The sequence below is a fragment of the Panthera uncia genome, chromosome D4 (genome assembly GCF_023721935.1).
Source record: "Panthera uncia isolate 11264 chromosome D4, Puncia_PCG_1.0, whole genome shotgun sequence".
Taxonomy (NCBI): Eukaryota; Metazoa; Chordata; class Mammalia; order Carnivora; family Felidae; genus Panthera; species Panthera uncia.
Window position 1 is genome coordinate 46,173,343 of NC_064807.1, and position 23,522 is coordinate 46,196,864.

The 23,522-nt window shown below is 38.2% G+C and overlaps 1 protein-coding gene across 5 annotated transcripts in view; it reads right to left on the reverse strand.

The window, feature by feature from the left end:
- ELAVL2 (ELAV like RNA binding protein 2) overlaps positions 1–23,522 on the reverse strand; it is an 84,480-nt gene that overhangs the window by 14,751 nt on the left and 46,207 nt on the right. For 2 of the 5 annotated variants that reach the window (XR_007455774.1, XM_049621965.1), the window contains exons 4-5: positions 15,883–16,036; positions 12,075–12,300 (exon numbers count right to left, since the gene is read on the reverse strand). Coding sequence is in view for 4 of the 5 variants with exons in the window: in XM_049621965.1 (XP_049477922.1) it covers positions 12,075–12,300; positions 15,883–16,036 (380 nt within the window). In the remaining variant the exon portion in view is untranslated. Of the gene's footprint in view, positions 1–1,070; positions 3,523–4,130; positions 4,170–12,074; positions 12,301–15,882; positions 16,037–23,522 lie in introns of those variants that run through there. The other 3 variants (XM_049622049.1, XM_049621783.1, XM_049621859.1) reach the window with 3 other exon arrangements.

The following is a 23,522-nucleotide window of genomic DNA, read 5'->3' on the forward strand; positions in this document are numbered from 1 at the left end:
GTACTTCATTATATCAAATTTTCTTAAGCTCTATAGAAGTAGACTGTTCACATAAAAGATCAGTAAGAAGAATTTGTTTTCCTCCACACATCTGGTAAGGATGTGTTACAAGAACTGAACATGTATGAACAACACAGGGTTGGTACAGTTCAAGATTTGGACACATGCTACACACATCAGCCTTAACCTAATGAAAACTGAGCTTCTGATTTCTGAGAAGAGTCTCTTGACAATCTGGCACTAGGGCAACAAGAATAAATCTGACACACCAGAAATTAATCTCATGGGTGAATTAAACCTTGCTGGTAGAAGCAGAATCAGAATAAGTTATCTTCCTTCTCTTTGGTTTTTCTTTAGCTCACGTAAATATGTGAGGACAATTCCCATTTGTTACAAAAAAAAAAAAAAAAGAAAAAAAAAAAGGTGGTGATTATTAAATCAGAGCAACAAAATGATGTCAGCATCCAATCCAATTACCCAAATGTTACCACTGACAGTAGCATGTATTCCTATAAAAATTACTCATTAAGTAATATTTGAAAGCTGACTATCAGAAGTGTCATTCAAAAAAATTTTTTTGCACATTCTACTTCAACTAACATGCTTTTAGAATTCTTACTTTGGATATAACACTGCTTTCAACTAAAGCTCTGAGAGAAACTCTTAACTCTAGAGAGTAAGTTTATCAGCCTGAGCACAGGAGCCCCCAAAATGTGTATAAAGACCTACTCACCACACTGTTCTTTCCCTTCAACTTTGTTTATTGATGTACTGAACATGAAAAAGTACAAAGAATCCAAACACAAAAGAAAACATGTACAGCCTCTTAAATACTCAACAGAATATATTTTCTATTCCAACAGATGTGAATTAAGTCATACTGTACAACTTCAAATAAATACCAGCCTTACATTTTATTAAGTGCTCTGATAAACACTGTAAAGTGAAGCACAATTTGCATGCCCTCTCATCAATGCCTTGGTTTGCTACAGTAGTATAGGAAAGAAGCACGTAGCTGCTGTTTTCCCGTGAGGGAAACCTTATTTTTTTTTTTTAAGTATATACATGTATTTTGTTTTTTAGTTTTTTTTTTTAAACGCAGAAGGTTAACTCTGACAATCTAAATGCACCTAAGGATATGAGAAAGTGCTAAGCCAATTGATTTCTGAATAGCATTGAGTGGGTCAGCATGAAAACTCGCTTATTCACTTTAGCACGCGCCTCACAGTATATGTACTGTACTATACTGAAAAATTTTATAACTACAATTTTTAAATAATAAAAAATAAAATTCAACGCAACCGCAAAGATAATGTACAACTATGTTATGCATAGCACATTGCCTGTTCTAAGGGGAAGCATGTGAGCATCTCAGTTTATACAAAAAGCAGGACGTAACTATATAGTTCTCAGTGCATCCTGATGAAGGCATTTTTGCCTTCAGCTTTTTTGAAAATTTATTATAAGCTAGATGCTAATCAGAAAATATTTTGTATTTTTTAAAATTTCTTTCATACATGGTAAAGACTTATTTTATTATTTCCCCAAATAGTGGTTTAAGCATCATACAAAGTTAAATTTCAGTAGCATACAGATATTTATGATTTTTGTATGAAAAATGTAAGGAAATTTGTTCAAAACCTATGGTTATACTCATTTTTTTTTACCACAAACATATTTATAAACGAAAATGTAGCATCACCATAAACAGCTGAAGCTAGACTATCTACAGACAAAATTAGCAACAAATCTGATGCACTGTAAATTCAAGTCCTCAGGACAACGAAAGTGATTAAGCAAGACCTCAAGTAACAATGTTAATGCCATTTACAAAGGAAAAAACTGATACAAAAACATTCAAAACCTGAACATCACTTGGCATGTAAGGGAAAAAAAAAATCAAATTAGCTGAAAGGTTCATAAACACAAGGTCTTATTTACATTACACAAAGCTCAGGTGTTAGCCTTGAACGTAACTTTCAAAATACCTTCAAATATATCCAACTCAGATCACTTTTGCCGATTTGCTGCAGTACAAATCATGTGCAACATCTTTTTTCCTTAAGACAAAACAATTCTTCAAACAATACTGCAAGTACATCACTAAACACCATGAGCTCTATCTGAAGGGATTTCTTTAGGAAGAACAGATTTTTTTTTCCCCCATCTCTTGGTAATTTAAATTTCTTGCCTGCTCTTATATATTCTTTTGTAAATTTTTTTTATTTGTTTCAAAATCACAAATCAATGTGAGCCACCTATCACATAATAACCAGGATGATCAGACGCTCCACTGGTGATTACAAAAACGAAACCAGCAGTGTTTCCCCCATTGATTCTACTCCTTTCATACAAAGATCTCAAAAGTAGTTTTTCTACATCATAAATCTTTCTAAATTTTCCAACCACTGCAAATTTCCTGGTAAATTTTAAAAGCTCACTAGGTGTCATATGAAGAGATTTCTCAAAGTATTCAAGTCAAAATATTTGTTCCAGGACCAGTAAAAAGTTTCTCCAAATTTTCTTTTTTATAAAAATAGATGCTTTTTTTAAACCCACATCAAAGAGGCTCTTATCTCTTTGGCAAGGTACTGCTTTACGAAAAGTTCTCCAGTATTCTTACAATAAGCGTTTATAATGTAGCCCCCCCCTTCCCCAACCCAAATCATAATTACAAAATAAATACTGTTTTTAACTTCATAAATAAAAATGTAAACTTCAAAATACTTTTCTTAGACATAACAGTAATGCTTTAAATGTAAACCAAACACAAAGCTAATTAGGAAAAGAAATAAAAGGGGGAAAAAAAGACACAACCAACTGAAGAACTACAACACAAAGCCTCAATATTTACTCACAGGTTCAAGGCAGTTATGTAAAAAGAAAAGAAATGTCTTCCCTTAGCTGAAACACTTTAAAAGGTCCACCTTCTTCAAAGAAGGCAATAGAATGCAATGTGACAGGTAAAAACCCTGTACCTCTTGTCCATATTCAAACATAAAAGATATTTAAGAAGTTTTAATTCAAATACTAGCAATAAAAAATCTCACATATTTCTTAGGATGCTAAGTAGTCGTTTTATCCCCATCTCAACACTGACTTACAAAGACATTTACTAATGTATAAAGTTTCTCTTAACTTGCCTTTGTTGTATAGTTTTCATATATAAATGGACTGAGGACAAGAGCTCATTAGGCTTTGTGCGTTTTGTTTGTCTTAAAGGAGACCTGCAGTACTCTGTCTCCCAGACGGTATCCATTGAGGCTAGCTATCGCCATGGCAGCCTCATCATAGTTGGTCATAGTCACAAATCCAAAACCTTTGCATTTATTGGTGTTAAAGTCACGGATGACCTTCACGTTGGTGACTGCTCCAAAAGGCCCAAACATTTGCCACAGGATACTCTCATCTGCGTCAGGAGCCAGGTTGTACACAAAAATACACCACCCTGTTCCTGGGTGCCCAGGTATATTAATTCCAGCCAAACTGGTCATTCCATCAATGGTCATTGGAGAAAACCTACTAAACAAAACAGGAAACACACATACACACACGCGCGCGCACACACACGCGCACATACACACACACACAAATAGAAACAGAGGTTGGTTACAGCAATGGACGTTATTTCTTTTCCCTCTCCCATCCCAAGAGTTTGAGTAAACCTCCCCCCATCAAAAGATACATACAACCACTTGATGTTTCAATCAAGGCTTGCAGTGACATGCTCTTTTGACAAGGCATTAAGTTATGAAATGGCCATTATATGCTATATTGGATAATATGACCCACAATAGCAAAGAAATATATTTAGAATATATTTAGAATATATTTAGAAGTGGCTTCATGAATTGAGCAGGATTGAGGAGGGGAAGGTACCAACACATACATAAACATGCTATAACGTCGCGATGCAATACACAATAATGGGGTTTTTAAAGACCGGGAGTATCTATCCAGCAGTATAAAAATATTCCTTCAGTCAACCGTGCTTCAAAAAGCAGCTTTTCATTAGGTTGTACATGCAAAAGAAAACTGAACACAAACTTAGGAAGGGGGACACTCCCAAAATCAAAGAAACTAATCAATTATGGGAAGGGATTATGAGTATCATGAACCTCTGTCATTACCTCTTTACTCCATAAGCCATATTGAGCAGATTGTCCAACCTGCAAAACACACATTTAGCAAACTTCAGTTTCTCATTTTCCCCTGGACGTTCAAAAAAGCTGGGTTTGTTATTGCCATCTTCCAAGGGGATAGCTGCATATTAATTCTATGTGAAGTCTCAAAACTTTGGGTCTCAAAACTGGAGAGAATGGGTTCCCACTGGCATTAAGACACTACTTTTCCCAATGGATAGTTTATCGCTACAGTGTTTAGTGCCACATAGAGGAAATGTTGGTGGTCATCTGAGCAAACCAGAAAGGAAATGTGGAGGCTCTGGAACAGTTAATCTTTGGGCTCTCACCTACCGCCAGGTAAATTCTAAGTGCTTCACATGCACCTACATGTATTTTACACTGCTGTTAAAAAAAAGAAACAGGCCCCAAATGGAATCGCCTGTGCTGAGCCCCATGTCAGCAAACTAAGACTTGGTATCTACTAGTAGGTTCAAGAATATGAACTTTCATCAGTCAATCTGGAATTACGTGGTCAAATCTAGTGAGGTAATCTTCTGGAAAGACCCTTCCCCCAAAGGAAGGTACCCCTGCCTGAAACAATCCACTCTTTGTTAAAAACCTCTCTTTTCCTGTTCCCTTCTGCCTATAAAAGCCACCCATTTTGTATATAAAAGCCTTCCATTTTGTACATCTCCTTGGAGCTCTTTTCTGTCTGCTAGGTAAAATGCTACTTGATTCATGAATTGTTCAATAAAGCCAATTTCATCTTCACATTTACTCAGCTGAATTTTTTTAGCATTAATTTTCATAGCTCTGTTGGTCCCTGAATATACCAAGGCACACAGATTAAGTGACTTGCCCAAGACCACAGGGCTAGTAAATGGTGGCACCAATATTCTATGATTTCCCTTCAATCTCCCAATTCTGAAGGACTCTCATTTCTTACAAAGTGGTGTATTACAGGCAGAAAGAACCTTACAGACAGTATCAGCTAAGTGTGTCATTTCTCAACGTGCTCAACTAAAGACCAGAGAAAGGCAACAGACTCATTGCTCCAGCAGGCAAGAGGGCAAAGGGTTCAGACCCTGAGACTGAGGCTTATTTTGATTCTGCCACAGGAACTGTAGCCCCACTCAAGGTGTAAGAAGCCAGGTAGAAACAAACCAACCAACTTGAGCTTCCCTTAATATTTTTAAAACTCAATAGTTGGGGGTGGGTAGGTACTCTTTAAAACTCCCCATCCCTTTCCTATTTCAAAACTTAAGTTGATTTTATAATACTTGATTTTTCTTGTCAGTTTCAAACGGACCACTCTCATGTTTCAATTTCCAGAATGCATACCAATTAATTATATGTGTTCAGAGGATGTAGGCATAACTTAACTCGTTGTAGACAGAACCACCTTCAACTGTTGCAATGTTCAACAGTGTCCAAAGTAAGATCGTGAGGCAGGGGGAACAATTTTTTTTTTCCTTCTTATAACACCTATGAAAGGTTAAGTCTGAAAAATGTCTCAACATTATTGTCTAACCTGTGGCCTCAAATGAGTCTAGGGCACACATGAGAAAGCAATTCCCTTTTGTTTTATAAAAGCCAAGAAAACATCTCTTTCTGGTCTTTTAGAATTGGAAAAAGAACCTTTATACATTCCTGTTCCCAATCACCCCAGGGCATTTTGTGTGTTTTGTGAAAACAAAGAAATAACTGAGCTGATGTAGTGCAAAGTGTAAGGGACGAGAACAAATCACAATGACAAAAGACCCTCATCTGTGTATGTAGGTCCTGTCCCAATACCCTCTCAGGAGCAGGGACATGTTCATTCCCCACTGTGCCACTGTGCATAAACACAGGCCTGGATCGCTGCAGGTTTACAACTATCTGGTGACAAATAAAGCAATAAGGTTACCAATAATATCCTTAACTACTTAATCCAGAATGAAAACTATCAGGAGGGCTGCTTGGGGAGCCTATTTGTATATGCAAGGAAAAAGCACATGTGTGGAAAGAGTACATAGGTGGGAAGGCTTTGCTTTCTGCAGAGGTGATAGTCATGCCTTTATACTCCAAAAAGGAAAGGCCACCAACACCAGAAATAAAGATGCATACAAATTAGTATCACCAACCCTCAAGTAATATGATACAAATAATTTCATGCAATTGCTAGAATGACCAATGAAGAATGCACTTGGCAGAGGATACCTATAGAAAAGAAGAGCATATTGAAGTCTCCTTCCAAAGTGCTGAAGGGGCCAGATGCAGAGACACCTTATCGATTCAAAGTAGCATTATGTCGTCCCTGCCAGCCCAGGTAGGGACTGTTACGCTCTGCCACTATCAGTTCAGTATACCAACCCACAACCTGAAGTCCAGAAATGCAATCTTCTAGGCAAATTTTCAGTATTTTCAAGACAGGGTAGAAACCAAAACTGCCCCAGAAGTGAATTACAGGTTTTAGAGAATCCAAGGATTCCCACGCAGGAGTTCTAGGCCTTTACACTAGGATCTCTGAGGGCTCTCTCAGTGGGCCTCATATTTGCCTCACCTGTGAAATCCTAGGACACACTGTGATCCTGACCACTTATTTCTTTACTTACACTTTCAGGAAAAATTCAGTCCTTTGGAACTTAAGCCAAGTTCTTGGTCAACCCCCGCCGGCCCCCTCCCACCATCTCCCTCCTCCATCCTCTCCCACATCCTCCTCTCCCACATCCTCCATTAACAAGGAGAGCAAAGAGGAACACGGGATCTAAGAAACAGGACCTAGGCAGTGCTGAAAACTCCAGTCTGCATGCAATAGTTAGTGCCACACACCCACTATTCCTCATGGGAGTTGGGAGAAATCAGTGGGCACTTCACGTGGGCACTGTGCACCCCAAATCTTGTTTGTAGCAGTTGGGAGACTGTAAACTAGGCATCTTCTCTTGTAATTGCCTAGTTTACCGGTCAGACACATGACCACTATTTTACTCTCCAGAATTATACATCTTTGCTGGTATGTCCAGAGCCCAAGGGCAGACATCTTTTAATAGGTGCTCATTTAAAAACAGAAGCCTATGAGACCTAACAAGTTAGTAGCCTCCAGAATGACCCAGATGGGTGTGAATAACGATTAACTACAGTGTGACAAGAAAATATTAAAATGCCCATTAAAAATATGCTTTTAACTTTAAAAGTACTCTTGGGGCACCTGGCTGGCTCAGTTGGAGGAACACGGGACTCTTGATCTCAGGGTCTTGTAAAGATTACTTACATAAATAAACTTAAAAACAATATCCTTTACTCAAATTTAACTGAGGCACTGCACCCAGTACTCTTGCTCAGTCCCCATACTTTCCTGAGGGAAGACTGAGTAGTCCTCAAAAGGGAGAGTGACACTCTTCCCTTGTTCTTTAGCTTGGACATAATCCACTTTACAAATAACACATTAAGTGGATTTGGAGGATTAGATAGGGAAACCTAGCTTTAATTAAAATAACCCTTGAAGAAGATGTAGCTTCAGAAAGATTTCTATACAAATCCTCATCATCAGAGTGAGGATGACACCAGTAAGGGAAGCACAAGTAAACAAAAACAGGGAGAGCAGATGATTTCTCCTACTCTTAGTACAAAGTACATTATGAGGTTACACACAAGATAATCTAACATGTCTCACTTTCATGAAATCAGACATGAAGTTCAAAATTACCAAGATAATTTTATGAATCTTGCTTTAAAGACATATTTATTATTAAAATACTGGGTAAATGAAATGTATAGTAAGTCAGCATGATAATAAGACATTTAATGTATTGTTTCATCTTTATTTCCTGTGTTTGACTAGTGTTTATGAGTTAATGAATGTAATAGCAGAAGCCCATGTTCATATAATTTATAAAAACATATACTGGGGATACAGGTACAAACATTTTTCTATCAGTACAAATACAACTCATACGAGGCCATATTTTGAACAGAACCCTATATTAGATAGAGCATTCTGATTTCAAAACTAGAGGTTTATAAGTAGAGAACAGAAAGAAGACATCTGCTTAGCTTCCAAGAAAACTGGCCAACAAGACTACAGGAAGGCCTATACAAGTAAAAGGGGAAATGTGACTTTAATTAAAGTCAGAAATAAAAATATAGAGAGATTACTAGTGGTTAAGAAAGTGACACTATGAAGTCTACAAACTGGTTCTCAAAACCTCTCCAAAGCACTCACCCAGATCTGCTCTGAAGTTAAACCACAAGATCATCAACTTATCCCCTTGTCCAATTAGATGGCATCATCTATCCTCTACAAGAAAAAAAAATTACTCAGGAGGACTGATACCAGTTTATTCCAAAAGGAAATCATGGTAGTGCCATCAGCACTTGCCTTAAATAAAACACGAGTGCTGATTTAAATGGCTACTTTACAAATGCATAAAGGCTTATAGAAGCAGGCACACAGGCCATTAGACTAGATCACATTCAATAAAATTAAAGCTGCTCCACAAGAAGAGAGATGAAATATTTGGCTGAAAGCTTAATTCGGACATGGTGTCCCAAAAACATACTTAAGGGGCTTGAATTATACTATGTATCCAAATAAATAAGGATGGTTTTATTTTGAAGACTGTAGTCAATTAAATAAGCACTTGCTCATGTTAAAATAATTCTCTAACTATTCATATGGGTTAACTGGGTCATAAACTTCACAAGCCCACTTTTAAACTTAACCCTGGGGCGCCTGGGTGGCTCAGTCCGTTAAACATTCAACTTCAGCTCAGGTCATGATCTCATGGTTTGTGGGTTTGAGTCCCACATCGGGTTCTGTGCTGACAGCTCAGAGCCTGGAGCCCACTTCGGATTCTGTGCCTCCCTCTCTCTCTGCCCCTCCCCACTCATTCTCTGTCTCTCAAAAATAAACGTTTAAAAAAAATTTTTTTAATAAAAATAAACTTAACCTTTATTGCATGGGTTTTAATTTTCCTGACCTTAAAAGATATGGTGCATTTCATGAATATTAAAAATATCCTTGACTATTGTTATACTTATAACTTGTATTCTCCAATCTCTCTCAACTCCCAAGGTACTATGACAACATAAAAAACAGAAATTTTCTAAGTGTCTGCTGGAAGGTGATAAACTGAAGGCTAAGAGCATTAGGACACAGACGTTAGGAAGAAAATATTTCTGTAATGATCTAGAGTTGAACGAGAGAAGAACAAAATACTAGCAAAACAAGCAAGTCCTTAATTCCACGGTCTTTATGAAGAGAAGATTCAACGGCGGGGGGGGGGGGGGGGGGGTGTCAAGGTAATGACAACCAAGTTCTTAAAATACTCAAGAAAAGCAACCAAACACACATCAGGTTAAACCTGTACCCTAGGGATAGGACTCCCGATTTCTTCTAACACTCAGTCTAGACCAAATGCTTTCACTGAGCTCAAAGACTAGTTCATAACTTATTATCTAGACAGAGATTACGGGAGGAAAAGATCATAGGGCAGTAGAGACAAGAGTCGATAAAAATCTTGGACAATAAAAATCACCCTCTATTTCTAAAACCGAGTTTTCCTTATAACAGACAATTCTCATTCCCCTTTTTTCAGAATTTCTTTTTCTAGGAGTCAGGGAAAGGAAGAATTTCAAGTTGGTTAACATATGGAATAAAAAGATAAAAGCAAAGGATGGGCAGAAATATATTTAGCAAGATAATAAATCTGACCATCATAACATCCTGGAAAGCTTTACAGAACCACAAGTAAGAAGCAGAGAACATGCAGGGAGTGGGCTGGGTGGGGCTGTGAGCAGATACAGTAGTCATCAGCCTAGTCTTGGGAGTCCCCTGCATGCCTGGCCATTTCAGTAATCAGGCATTCTCCTGAAGATTCTGTCATCTCAGGCCTCTTGCCCAATCTTCCTCAGAATTCAATCTTGACTCTCAGAACAGAGTTTTAGTTAATAACTGCCATAAAACAAGTTGAGAGCTTAAATTGGAAAACACCAGAAATAACCAACAATTTAAAGTGAAAACAGCTTTCTATTAACATCAAACATTTTATTTTATTTTCACAGGGTTGAAATCAACCTGTAAGTCTCAAAGAACCTTCCTCTCTGTAAGCTCCAAACTCTTTTCTAGGCCCCAAAGAGCTCTGAAGTCAACAGGATGGGCTGTCCAGGAAACACCTCGAAAATCCCTCAAATGTGTCTGTGCAAAATTTCCAGAAAGTATTATTCACTTTAAGATGCCACAGAGGGAACCCACAGGCAGAGCTAAAAAAAATGGTTTTATGAGATTTCTTTCTCCACAAGGGCAAGCATCCAGCTGCTTTGCGCACCTCTCCCTGAAGCCATGGCCACTATCATCCACCAAAGTCAAAGGTACCAGGTGTGCTTTCTGACAATGCCTTTTTTTTTTTTTTTTTTTTTTTTTAAACCTTGCCAAGTTAAAACAGAGAATGAAAAAAAGGCTCAATCGACTGGGTACCCAGGCATCCAGTTCCAAATGGAGCCTTTTGATAGTACCACCTCTACTCCCAGGGCAAAAGCTACCCTAAGTAGGAAGTGGCCATACTGTTTATGGCAAATTTCCTTCTCACACCTCAGGTGACACAAGTATTTTTTTAAAAGCAGATATCTGACCGATTTTATCTCCACTCTTTTCAGCACTCTCAATACCCCAAAGGAAAAAAACGCATGTGATTTAAGTTCAAAAACATAACTCTTCATTAAGCTACATTTGTGATCCTATTTTTAGTAATTAACTATTCTACCCCTGCAAGGAAAGAAAGAAAACTGATATGCACTTGGGATTAAAAAGAAAAAAAATTAGCATGGGGTTAGATGGAATTATGGCTGCAGTATACCATATGGCCAAAAGGATATTAAAAAAATGTTCTGGGGAAGAAAAAAAAAACTGGGTGACTTTGCTTATGAAACCAGAAGTTCTTTGTGCTGTGTTTAAAGTCTTAAAGTCACTGTTCTCACATGCAGATTAGAGATGTTTTTAAAATGACTCTTGATTTGATTGTTATCCCAAGTTTAAAATAAAACTTGAAAAACTGAAATATTTATGCTTGTCTACAAGATAGAATGCCTTCTTTGGGCTGAAGATGCAGAGTCATTCTATGGACTATACAGGGGTCTGAAAACTACCACCCACAGGCCAAATCCAGACTGCCATCTGTTTCTGTATAGCCCAGGAGTGAAAAATGGCTTTTACATTTTTAAAGAGTTGTTAAAAAAAAAAAAAATGTATGCAACAGAAACCATGACCCATAAAGTCTAGAGTATTTACTATGTGGTCCTTTACAGAGGAGGCTTGCCAACCCCTACAATACAAGAAATAAAATTTTAAAAGGTGAGGGGAATCCATTTGTAGAAACAATGTTTTCACATAGGTTATATATCCTTAGTGGTGTACATATTATAAAGCAAAGTAACTGAAAGAGCTTGACCTAAAAGCTGAAATACAGGAATAAAATCTTATCAAGAAAAAAACTAAAAAGAAGAAATCAGAAGTACTGGAAACAGAAACAACCCAGCATTCTGCCGGTCGGAGTTTATAGCCTTGCACTATGGATGTCTGGGGCTATATGATTTGTTGCTGTTGGAGGCTATACTGTGTACTGAAGGATGGATATTCAGCAGCATCCCTGACCTCTACCCATTAGATGCCAGTACCACACTGCACCCAAGTCATGTCCACACAAATGTCGCCAGACACCGCCAAATGTCCCGAGGGGCAAAATTACTCCCCAGTTGAGAATCACTAGTACAGCTTATCGTCCCTTTTTGTTACCACCTTTAATATTAGCATAAGACACTGCACCTCAAATAGGTTTTCTCAGTGCCCGTAAGAAAAAGAAAGAAAACAACAACAACAGAACAGCAAAGCAAGAGATCCTATCAATAAAAGTACTGCACAGTGAACCTGAGAGTTCTGAGTTTAGTAGCTGGGCATAAGAACCAGACCAGACTTACCTAAAACGCTGTGCCTGCTGAGCTAGTGGTCCTGGATACCTTCTGTTTGGAGACTGGTACAGCTGGGAAAGGATGGCCTGATTGGTTTTTTGGCTTGGATTATTAGCAAACTTTACAGTGATTGGCTCTGTGGCACCAGGCGGTTTCTGGCCATTTAGGCCTTTGATAGCTTCTTCTGCCTCAATTCGCTTGTCAAATCGAATAAAACCTACACCCCTTGATATGCCTATTGGTAAATTTGGGTAAGGATTTGGGAAAGAGGGAGCAGAAGGAGAAGGGAAGAAGAGAAGAAAGGATAAATTAATTTCTCCTTAAAAACAAGTTTTCACCTACATATAACATCTGCCACAAAATAACAGGAGGAGGAGAGTTTTACCTTACCTCTGTAAGCAATTCAGTCTAGAATCACAATTTTGTATTTTTTTTAATGAAGTCATCTACACAATCTGAATACCCATTATCACCTGCCTACCAATAAGCCAAGGAAAACAGCACACCAGTATGCCCATGTTCTCCCTACCTGCTGTCTTCTCTCCGCTCCCCCCCCCATATGCTGATGTTCTTTAATAATGTCAACAACAACATGCTTGAGTTCCAGTTCTCTTGTGCTGTTGGATAAGCAGCTCAGAAATGAAGGGCACAGTAGCTTCCTTTCTTGTAAGAAGAACAGAACCAGGCATTTGCTAAAAATGCTACAAAGCTATGCTAAAAATATATTACAGGGGTAGAAAGATATTACATCCAACTTTTTAATAATAAAATTTTACTTAATAATATTACATAGGACACTGGCCCTTTAAGAAAGTGTCCAAAGAGGGTTTTCTCATTCCTGGAAACTTCCCCCACAGCTTTTAACTATTATAAGCTGAAAAAGGGATAAAAGAGGACCTACATTTTTAAATAAATAAAATAGAAATAAAGTCTCAAAGCTTTCTGGCTTTAGCAGTATTACTCCAATGGAAATGCCATTCTCTGTCTCATGTTCTTCCCACTCTGACAGACAAGAATAGGAAAGCAGAGCGATGGCCAAATACCTGTCCAGCTTCTGAAAAATGGCAGACAAAAACCCAACCCATTCCATTTAATTAGCTTAAATGGGCTAGCTGAGGTCAACCCATAGCCGGCCATCCGGAGATAAAACAGTAGCAGGGAAATACTTTTTGGGCAAGCAAATTGGTACTAGACGTACCAGCTTGGGAAAGGTAGCTAGACGAGTCTAGAATGAGAGGTTATCGAGAAAGGTTGAGAAAATGTACTAGACGATCACGATTTACAGGAACCTTAAAAAGGAATGAAGTTCTACTTGCTTTGTAATTAATACTGTGTAAATTCAATGGCTTAGAATTATATTCTAAGTGGATAGGCATTTCTTCCATATACACTTATGTCAGCCCATACCACTTTTCCTTTCTGATTTAAGTTACATCAGTTGCACATTACCACCTGATGGCTGAATAACAAAATTGCAGGGTTTTATTTTTCATTTCAGATAAAGTGAATAATTTCACCTTGAAAGCCATAAGTATGAAGATACAATGGTGAAATGACAGCAAATTTATTCTTCACTAGCGTGAAGAATTAATAACCCCCAAGAACTTAACTATTCCACGAGGAAAGCATAAGATGAGCAATGCAATAGCCTCTACACAGACTGAGTCATCTCAAGCTGAGGTCCTCAAACTTGAGCATGCACCAGAATAACCCAAAGGGCTTGATACAATGCCCATCCTCAGAGTTTTATTCATTAGGTGCTGGATGGAACCCAGAAATCTGCATTTCTAGTGAAGTTCCAGGAGGATGCTGATGCTGCAGGGGTGGGACCACACTTAAGAACCAATGACTAACCCCAGAAGGGATGAAGTAAGTCTCCTTGGGAGCCAATGTACTCAGGATGGATTTGCACTTAAGGAGATGGGCATTCTGTAGCAGAAGTGAAATCTACTCTCAATTCACCAAGTCCTCATTAAGAATAATTTAAAAAGCATAAATGATATGAACAAATAAAAGGGCATTTCTATTGCTTTAAGCCAATTTATCTGGATTGCTAAACCTCGATTTCTCTTTTCCTGGTTAGCAGTCTGTGTGATACAGCACAGAATGAAAGAACATGTAAGAAAGATTATAAAACACAGTCATCATGAAAAGACCTTATTTTTACCTTCCTTCCCTAAATTTTCTTCACAAAGCACAACCTATTGGCCATTCTCCCAAGCATATGTGTATGAAGGTAGATCTCTCTCTACCCAAAACTCTAAGTGTGGTGCCTCCTACGGATGAGCCCAATTAACAGTACAGAAGAGCGTAACACGGGCTGCTTCTACTCAAACTCACATCAATTCAACTGAGCTTCACTTGAAGAAATAAAAAGTTGGCCTGATTTTATTCTGTAGTTAATCTAGTGCTTCCTTTTTTTTTTTTTTTTAAGGATTAGAACAGAAATGATATAGAAACTAAAACAACAACAGAACAGATCAATGAAACCAGGAGCTAGTTCTTTGAAAATATCAACAAAACTGATTAACCTCTAGCCAGACTCATTAAAACAAAAGAGAGGCTCCAATAAACAAAATGAGAAATGAAAGAGGAGAAATAACAGACACCACAGAAACACAAAGCATTATGAGGATGTCCACTGCTTACTTTAAAAAGACAACAGACATTGTAATACATAATGAATGTCTTCCGGTGGTATTATGACAGAGAGAGAAAAGGAGAAGGAAAACCGGAAAAGTAAAAGAGAGGAAAGAAAAGGAAGAAACAGGGGCGCCTGGGTGGCACAGTCGGTTAAGCGTCCGACTTCAGCCAGGTCACGATCTCGCGGTCCGTGAGTTCGAGCCCCGCGTCAGGCTCTGGGCTGATGGCTCGGAGCCTGGAGCCTGTTTCCGATTCTGTGTCTCCCTCTCTCTCTGACCCTCCCCCATTCATGCTCTGTCTCTCTCTGTCCCAAAAATAAATAAAAAAACGTTGAAAAAAAAAAAAATTAAAAAAAGAAAAGGAAGAAACATGAAGAATATTAAAGAGGAAAATCTGTCTACATTTTCCCCCAAGCCTTAATGTGACTGCTTGAGTATATGGCCTTAAGGTTAATTTTCCCCCCTCCTTATCATGTTGCTCTATTTTCAATATGTTTTTAGAAAGTAAGCATTATTTTCATAATAGAAAATTACCATTTATTTTTAAAATCTGTAATCAAATCAGTATTGCTTTTCTTAAAGGCTTTGGCAAAAGAGCTCCCTTACCAACAAAAGTTTTAATACACCTATCAGTCTTCTCATCTCAGTTGGTCAAAAGATACAGCAGGCATAAAATATTTTAACATTCAAAAAGTCAACCTTTTACGCACGCCCATACAATCCAGCATGGGCCTGGAAACCGGCCTGAACAGCTAGTGCGGACATGGTGTCATCCTCCCCTAGAGAACTAGGTGCATTCTGCTGTATTAAACTATGCTTTTTACAAAAAAACAAGACAGCTTATTAGGAGGAGTACTTGATGGAGAATGGGGGCTTGTTTCACGCAGCAGCTTAGAAATGAGGATTATTATCATCTACAAATTTATTACATGCCATAAAACAGGCTTCGAACCTGCCCCTTCAGGGTGGAAATGACTCAAGCTCGCTCACTTCACTCCACAATCTATTTTTATGCATGCATATTTATGAACAATTCCAGCAGAAAATTGCATTTTCTGGTCCACATATACCTTTGATATGTTCTGGAAGCAAGACTGCTGTACGGAAAGGCAAAATATTTCACAATCTGCCACTCAGAAAGTGTCAAAGATTGTGTAGAGCAGCTGCCGACTTACCAGTGACCTGGTCAACAAGAATACGAGAAGTAATGATGCGTCCATATTGTGAAAAAAGCTGCTCCAACTCCTTCTGGGTCATTGTTTTCGGAAGTCCACTGACATACAAATTCGCATCTCTGATAGAAGCTGAACTTGGGCGAGCATAGGAAACCTGGGAAAGGAAAATGAAATTAAGCATCTACACACACTCAGTTACCTCCCTTCAGAAACTCAACGACTGCCTAAAGTTAGTCAGCAGCTTTTCCGTATGGAGCACATAACAAACACGGATGTTAAAAATAAGTCCTGCGTTAACCATTTTACTCCTTTCTGGAGAAATGATCAAGAAATAGAAAATGCCATTCCCCCAGGAGGAGAAAAGAGATCATATTTATCCCTAGGTTTGCAGGGTTTCAAAACAAACCAGTGGTGCACATAGCACAGTACTACTTAGGGTAACAGGATGTCCTCACTGGGGCCAACCCCCTAAGCTACAGATGTAGGCTCAATCGAGTAATTCAGTTTAAGAACTCTAAATTCATCCAACACATTTTTGTGACCTGTTTTTGAGCCTCTCCCATCTCTGCAGGCGATGGTACAAAGTTTCTAAAAATTTACCGTATTATCACTAAGTATGCCTTTTTGATTCATTTCAAAATAGCATTTTATCATCCCTAAACTTCCGGACATTTAAGTATGTGAACAAGCTATATCTCTAGCCATTCCTTGTCTATTGTCTTCTTGTCCACAAGCCTCTGTAACATTTATTTTCTAAAAGGTCTTAAGTCCCTTTTATTGGCTTTAACTACCATTTTATGTATCCTTTCAAAAAGCTTCTAAGATATAATGTTCAAAATTCTACAAGGATAGAAGACAAAATAAGTCTGCCTGTATTTGTTGATAATCAACATTCTTCATGTAAGCTCCATGCACTAAGGAACTACCTCTCACTCTTATCACTGTTATCCTCAGCATCTTGGCATATGATAGATGCTAGAACATTTGCTGAGTAAAACCAATCTAATAACCAGTGATCCTGTGGGCCCAGAGCAAGCTTCCTAGACCACAAGATTTAACGGACAGTTCATGTAGTCATCGAGAGCTTGCCCAAAACATAATCGACAGCTCTTTGCCTACACCTATCTCTGCCAATTTTCAGACAGCTCTGGATCTCATATGCTATTCCTGACCACATTCCCTCTGGTTTAATTCTAAGCTTTTCTGGACTACCTAACTACAAGGTCACAATATAGCCTCCATCTTCCAGACCATTCATAAAAATGGCCAATGGGTCTAACTCATATTGATTTGCTCAGGTACTGTAACATGGTAACTTCTGCTTGCTACTTTCATCTGTAAGTATCCACCTTTAAACTAGTCCACTGCTCATTTCAAAAACAAAATTAAACAAAAAAAAAAAAGGTCTTCAATTTCAACAAGCTCTTGGTATTTTCAAATATATTCTCCATGGTTTAAATTATGCCCACAGTGTCATCACCATTTCCTTTTCGGCTTTTCACAAAAAAAGTAAGCCAGATTTATATTACTTTATAAAAAGGTCTTGCTATCTTTCATCCCTGCCCCACTAGTGTTAACATTTAATACTCTTATCTTTTATTCAACAAGTTTGCTCATTAACAAGTGAAAACACACCTCTTGGTCCACAGGCTATATTTGAAGTTGCATGAACACTGTCCTATACTACAGACACAAGGAATTTGGAAGAGTGGTGGAGTGCCGAGAGATAATTATGCACGTGCACTTTTTCTCTATGCCTCACCACTTAAGAATGAAGATTGAGGAACTTAAATGTAAGTGAAAAATATGAAGGAAAATTCCAAGTGATCAACAAAATAATTCAAGTGGAACCTAGTCTTGGGATTGCTATAAACTGAAGGAGAAAAAAAAGGAAAAAAAAAAAAAAAAGCAAATGAATTACAGATACCCTCAGTAATATGAAAACAATGACTATCCCACTTCTTTTCTAAAGCCCAATTCTCAATTAACAGCTACAAATCCCACCACTTAAACTCTTGCTTTCGGAGACTGAGAACTCTCAGCAAGGCAGCTGTAGTCTGCTCGGGATCATGTGACTAAAGCATTCCCTTTAGGAAGAGCCACTTCCCACGGGCAACAGAGTAAGCATATGTACATTCTCTCTCCCAGGGACTGATGAAGGAGGCCATGGAGGCAGACAGCCACTCCAGGAGCTCAAGCAAGGCATGAGGCAGTATAATGGTAGTTTTAAGTGATGGCTTTCCAACCAGTGTGCCTGGGCTCGAAACTACATTCAATTCATTAAGGCTCTGTGAACTCGTGCAAATTTAAGTCTATTACCACGTGACCGTATCTCCATTGTATGATTAGGAATCTTAATAATTTCTAATGTACACAGAATTCTTCGCACAGAACCTAAAAACCTAGGTGACTATAAACATTATTTACCTCTACATGCATCTGAGAAAGACACAGACCATTAAAACTGAGAGTAACCTGAGTCCATTACTGTGTTCCAGAATAATTTACTCAGGCAGTGACATTTACTGCTCTGTGCATTTCAGAGGAGTGTGGGTGGAGTGTTTTAAAAGTTATCCTAAAATATATTTAGGAAAACGGGTTTATATTTAGTGCTTATATAAAAGCTTTGAAAACATACTTGGGTCAGTTATGTTATCTGCTTTTGTTTTTCTTCAATGTCCAGTCTCAAGTTCACACTGCTGCTTTAATTTCTAGCCTGTATTGACTAGATTTTATTTTCTGTATTCTTGATGCTCTAGCATCTGGGGCCTGGATCCTGAAGACTGCCCCTCCCAGAGATAACTACTTCTTGGAGACAGTAAATGACTCTCCTGTGAGCCTGCCTTTGATATATAAACAAACCAATCCCACACACCTTTTCTCATGTATCAAATTCTCACACACCAAGCCTATATTCCCCACCCTAAATCACCCCAGGGCTGGGTGTCTGACAACTAGAAACTCCCCACCCCCAATCTAGAGCCCTCCAAAATTATTCAAGCTATCCAATGCTAAACTCAGCATACCTATCCCACCTCACCCTTTCCTTCCCACTGGGAATTTCAATAAAGGCTCTGGACCATACTCTGCCTTCATCTCTCTGCCTCCTGATCATCCTTGGTGCTTCCCCATGTGGCCCTACATGTCAATGGAAAACAGGGCTGTTTCCTTTTGTTTTAAGTTTGAGACAAGGGGGGGGGGAGGGGGGGAGGGGGGGAGGGAGAACACGCAAGCGAGCGCAAGCAGGTGAGGGGAAGAGAGAGAGGTAGACAAAGAATCCCAAGCAGGCTCTGTGCTGTCAGACCAGTGCCTGAGGCAGGGCTTGATCTCACAAACCCCAAGATCATGACCTGAGCCAGTCAGATGCTTAACTGAACCAACCAGGCCCCTGTTTCTAAAGGTCTGTAACTATAAACTGCTTCCTTCTAACAATAATTTCCATGTCAGCATATCCTACCATACCTGATTAAAACGAATCCAAGGTACATTTTTAGAACACAGCCACATTAAAAGGACTCCTAGAAGCAACAGTAAATCTCCTCAAAAGAGTATTTTTTTAGTAACTTTCTCAAAAAACTGGTTCCAGTCCCAGGACAGAGATGAACTATCACATATAAACTCATGGTAGTAACAAATATTTCCATTTAACTTATACTTAGGGACTTAGGAGACTTTACCACGTGCAAAATAGAGTGTTTTGTCTGTGGTAGGTAGGGCACACATTAGTATTTTATAGCTGGGCAAATAGTATAGACAAGGTAAGTAACATACCACTGGATCCAAACTCTGAACACGGGATCCTTGTATCCTCGTCCAATTTTCTTTCTACAATTTACTACAGTAACTTTTGTTCTTAAAGTTTGGAGGAATTAAATCAATCTGGGTTGTTTCTCACACTAACACACACAGTGAAACTGAGCTAAGGCAGCAGAAAACAGGATGCCACCAGATATTAAAGTTATATCAAAGTTATTTTATCTTCCATTAATATGTTCTCTAAAAAGTAACTTCTAGCAAGAAAGAATGAGTGGCCACAGATTGAGACTCACTGGAGAAACTTCACATGATACTTAGGATTTTTACGTTTGTTTATTACTTTCTGAGAATGTGATTAAATGAGCAATGTATCCCCCCTCTACCCCTCATGAACTTCCAAGAAATAAAAATGTAATGAAGGGCAACCATCCTTCACCCAGACCAATGTGTCATGTCTTGCCCCTACACCTGTTTCTTAGGATTTGCAGGTCCTTCTCCTGCTCTATCAAGGATGTCACTGTCAGTAACATCCTCCCTTCCAAGAAAAGCAAAATATTTCTTCTTCTATCTCAAAGGATTATAAACAGAATGTACTTAGATCAAAGTGGGAAGAAGACTCCCCCAGTAGGATAAATTTTGTACCTGGTAATTATCAGCAACCTTCTCCATTCTGATTTTTCTGGATGTGGAGGCTGTACTGGTGCCTTGAATAATGCTCACCTACAGGAACTCTTGGTCTATCATAAGCCTCAAAGTATTAAGTCTATTTTTATGGTCCTTCAAGGTTAATACCCCTTGGAGAAGACCCAAGAAATGGCTTTGTTTTATGGCAAATTATGTATTAGAAATACTTCAATACAATAGCCCTGCAGCATATGATCCACTGGAGTCAAAATAGATTCTTCTGTCACCAACTGCAAGCTCTTCTCCAATCTACATTCACTGGATTAACAGAATGGGTTCGGATTTTAAATTTTCACTGCCATTTAAACAGGTGAATATTTAATGCCTGAGGAGCAAGGTTATGAAATGTCAAAACTACTAAGTGAAGGATCTAATTTAAGAGGCAGCCAGAGAGTCTGCAATTTAAATATTTAAAGATGATACAGAGAGTACAACACTGAACACCAATCTACTCCAAAGATAGCAATTTAAAACTCAGGTTTATTCTGGAATTTCTCACAACCCTACAAGTGATATAATAAACAAAGACAAGCAATACTGAGATTACTTGAGGGAAAGCAAGGAAAGCAGTTTAGAAGTACCAGGCAAATAAATGCTCTAGCCAATGGCTTCTGAAATTGTTCTTCGTAAATGAGATCACACCGGACAAAATAGAGATAAAAATAGATTTATCAAAGTAATTAGGTCTTGAAAATGGAATAGTTTGAAACACAATATATTCCTTGTAATTAAAAACTCATTTATTCATCAGCAACTAAAACTAATTATACATTAAACATTCAAGGACAAGTAACACATATACTAAGAATAGGCTATCAAAACACAAGTTAATCAAAACACACAGAATTAAAAGGAATGAAGATATCTATGGATAAGAATTAGCACTTCATTACATGTACATAGTAGAGTTTAAAATCCCACTACATCACATTCAATAGTAAGTCCATCAAAATGCCTTTGCCCAAAAAACACAACTGCTCTCATTTCTCTTGGACTCATCAACAAAAGATCAGTGACAGTGGACATTAATACCAACAGATTAAAGAGATAAGGTCTATAAATGAACAAAGCAATTCCTTCTTTATTAAACTAAGGACATTTGAAAAATCTCCCACTGGCAAGATCAGCATTGAACAACTTCTATCATTTGTCAATTACTGACCCAGGACTATCAACATTAAACCTGAAAATTAGATGCTTGCCACTTCAGACTTTTTTGAAAAGCTCTATTCATTCTCTTCAGCTGGGAGGAATAGATAAGATCATGGTTGTGCCTATTTAAAATGAGAATTAATTGCTGTTCATATCAAAAAGCTGAGTCTTGATAGGGCTGTCTGAAAAGTGACACTATCACTAAATAAAAGCTCTGGCTCTGGTAGGCAGTAGCAAAGGTCCTGTGACAGCATTAAGGCTTTACAGACAGGTGGTTACACCAGAGCCTCCAAAGAGCTGAGAAGTACACGGAAGAATGTGATCTCCAATCACAATTCAGGCCAGAGACCTCAAAATGCATCCAAAAGGAGGAACTATACTTTTATCTGCTTCTAAATGCAAAACCCCACCAGGAACAAGTCTCAAAAACACATCAAGGCATATACATATCACAGTCTAAGTTTTTTAAGGGCCAGCATGTTTCACAAAGGGTGGCAAATGAGTAAACCTGAGAGAACAAAGCATACAGAAGTAAGTCCATAAGAAATTAAAGATTAGCTGTAGAAAAGGTGTTAGAGTTCAAAGCAACAATCACCCCTAGCAGGAAGGCTTTAAAAAGGGGTATTATAGATTAGGGGAGTTACCTTTAATAGGTATTCCAAAACATGGAATTTAGAAAACTCCATTGGTGGAAAATACAAATGAAACCTCTGCTTTAAGTCTCATAAAGATTGTTTTAATTCAAGCAACACCAGGAAACACATTTGATTGTGTTACTCTCAGCTTCAAATCCCTCAGGGACTCCTTAATGCTTTAAGATTAATTTCAAATTTCTTAGTCCTTTACGCTCAGGGCACTGACTCCCTTTCTATATAAACACACACAACCTTCAGTAGTTTTCCAAACCTTCCTCTCTCTTACTTCCCAGTGTGAGTATAACCTGCACCTCCCACTCAACTAAATGTGAGTCACTTCAGACTCTACAATGGCATCACGAGTGCCTAACATCCACTCTCATCCACCTTCAATTGTCTGAGTTAGTACCTTTACCAGTACCCACATGCCTGGTTTCTCATCCACACTGAAGAAACCAAGATAAACTCATCTCTTATCCTCTCTTACAACTGCCTTACGTCCTTGAAATAAGAAACCTTGTCTTTATCCTATTTTGCACACCCTGGTACCTGCCACACATTACCGTAATGAAGAGGATTTATAATCACAAAGTGGAGAAACCTCACTTTGGAAATCTTATGTAAAAAGTTAAGGGCCATAATCTACTTCGTAAATAAAGCAAAAATCATACATGATGGCACTCTGTTCATAGACTAGACTGTAGATGCCATTAAACATGTCAAGAATGAAGTGTCATTTCACAAACTGGGGATTCAAATCTCCAGAGGCAATAAAATCTTTGATAGAATAATATGTTGCTGGGGGGAAAGGTCTTAATATTGGAACAAAAAGGAAACAGATCATTTGGCCCAATTTCTTTTTATTTAGGAAGGAGGGAGACTGAGGCACACAAAAATGAAGTGATTTGTCCAAAGATGCAGAGCAAAAGAGTGTAGGATTCACAGGCCTTGACCCTTCATCAAGAGATTTTCCAATACACCACTGCCTGAGACACAATCTGAAATCATACAGGTTTCTAGCAAAATAACAATTATTGGGAGGATGATGAGACATATACAAGGAAAAAGATATATGCAAGAAGGTAAGAACTTTAGCTCAGCAAAATGGTTTATTCTATACACGTAAGAAAATCCAAAATACATCAAAATGGGTCTAGTCCATAGGACACTTACTATATTTCTTCTACTAGTATAATGCCTGAGAACTATTTAGGAGATGTCTGACAAAAAGCTAAGGGGAGAGAGGTGGGGAAAGGGGAGGACAGTTGAAGAGGAAAAAAAAAAAAAATCAAACTAAGAATCTTGAAACTATTGCTTTATACCAAGTAAGTTAAAACTTACCTAGAAGAGAATATTTTAGGTATTAAACATGCATTTAAAAAACATTATGTATTATTTAACAGAAAGGGAAAA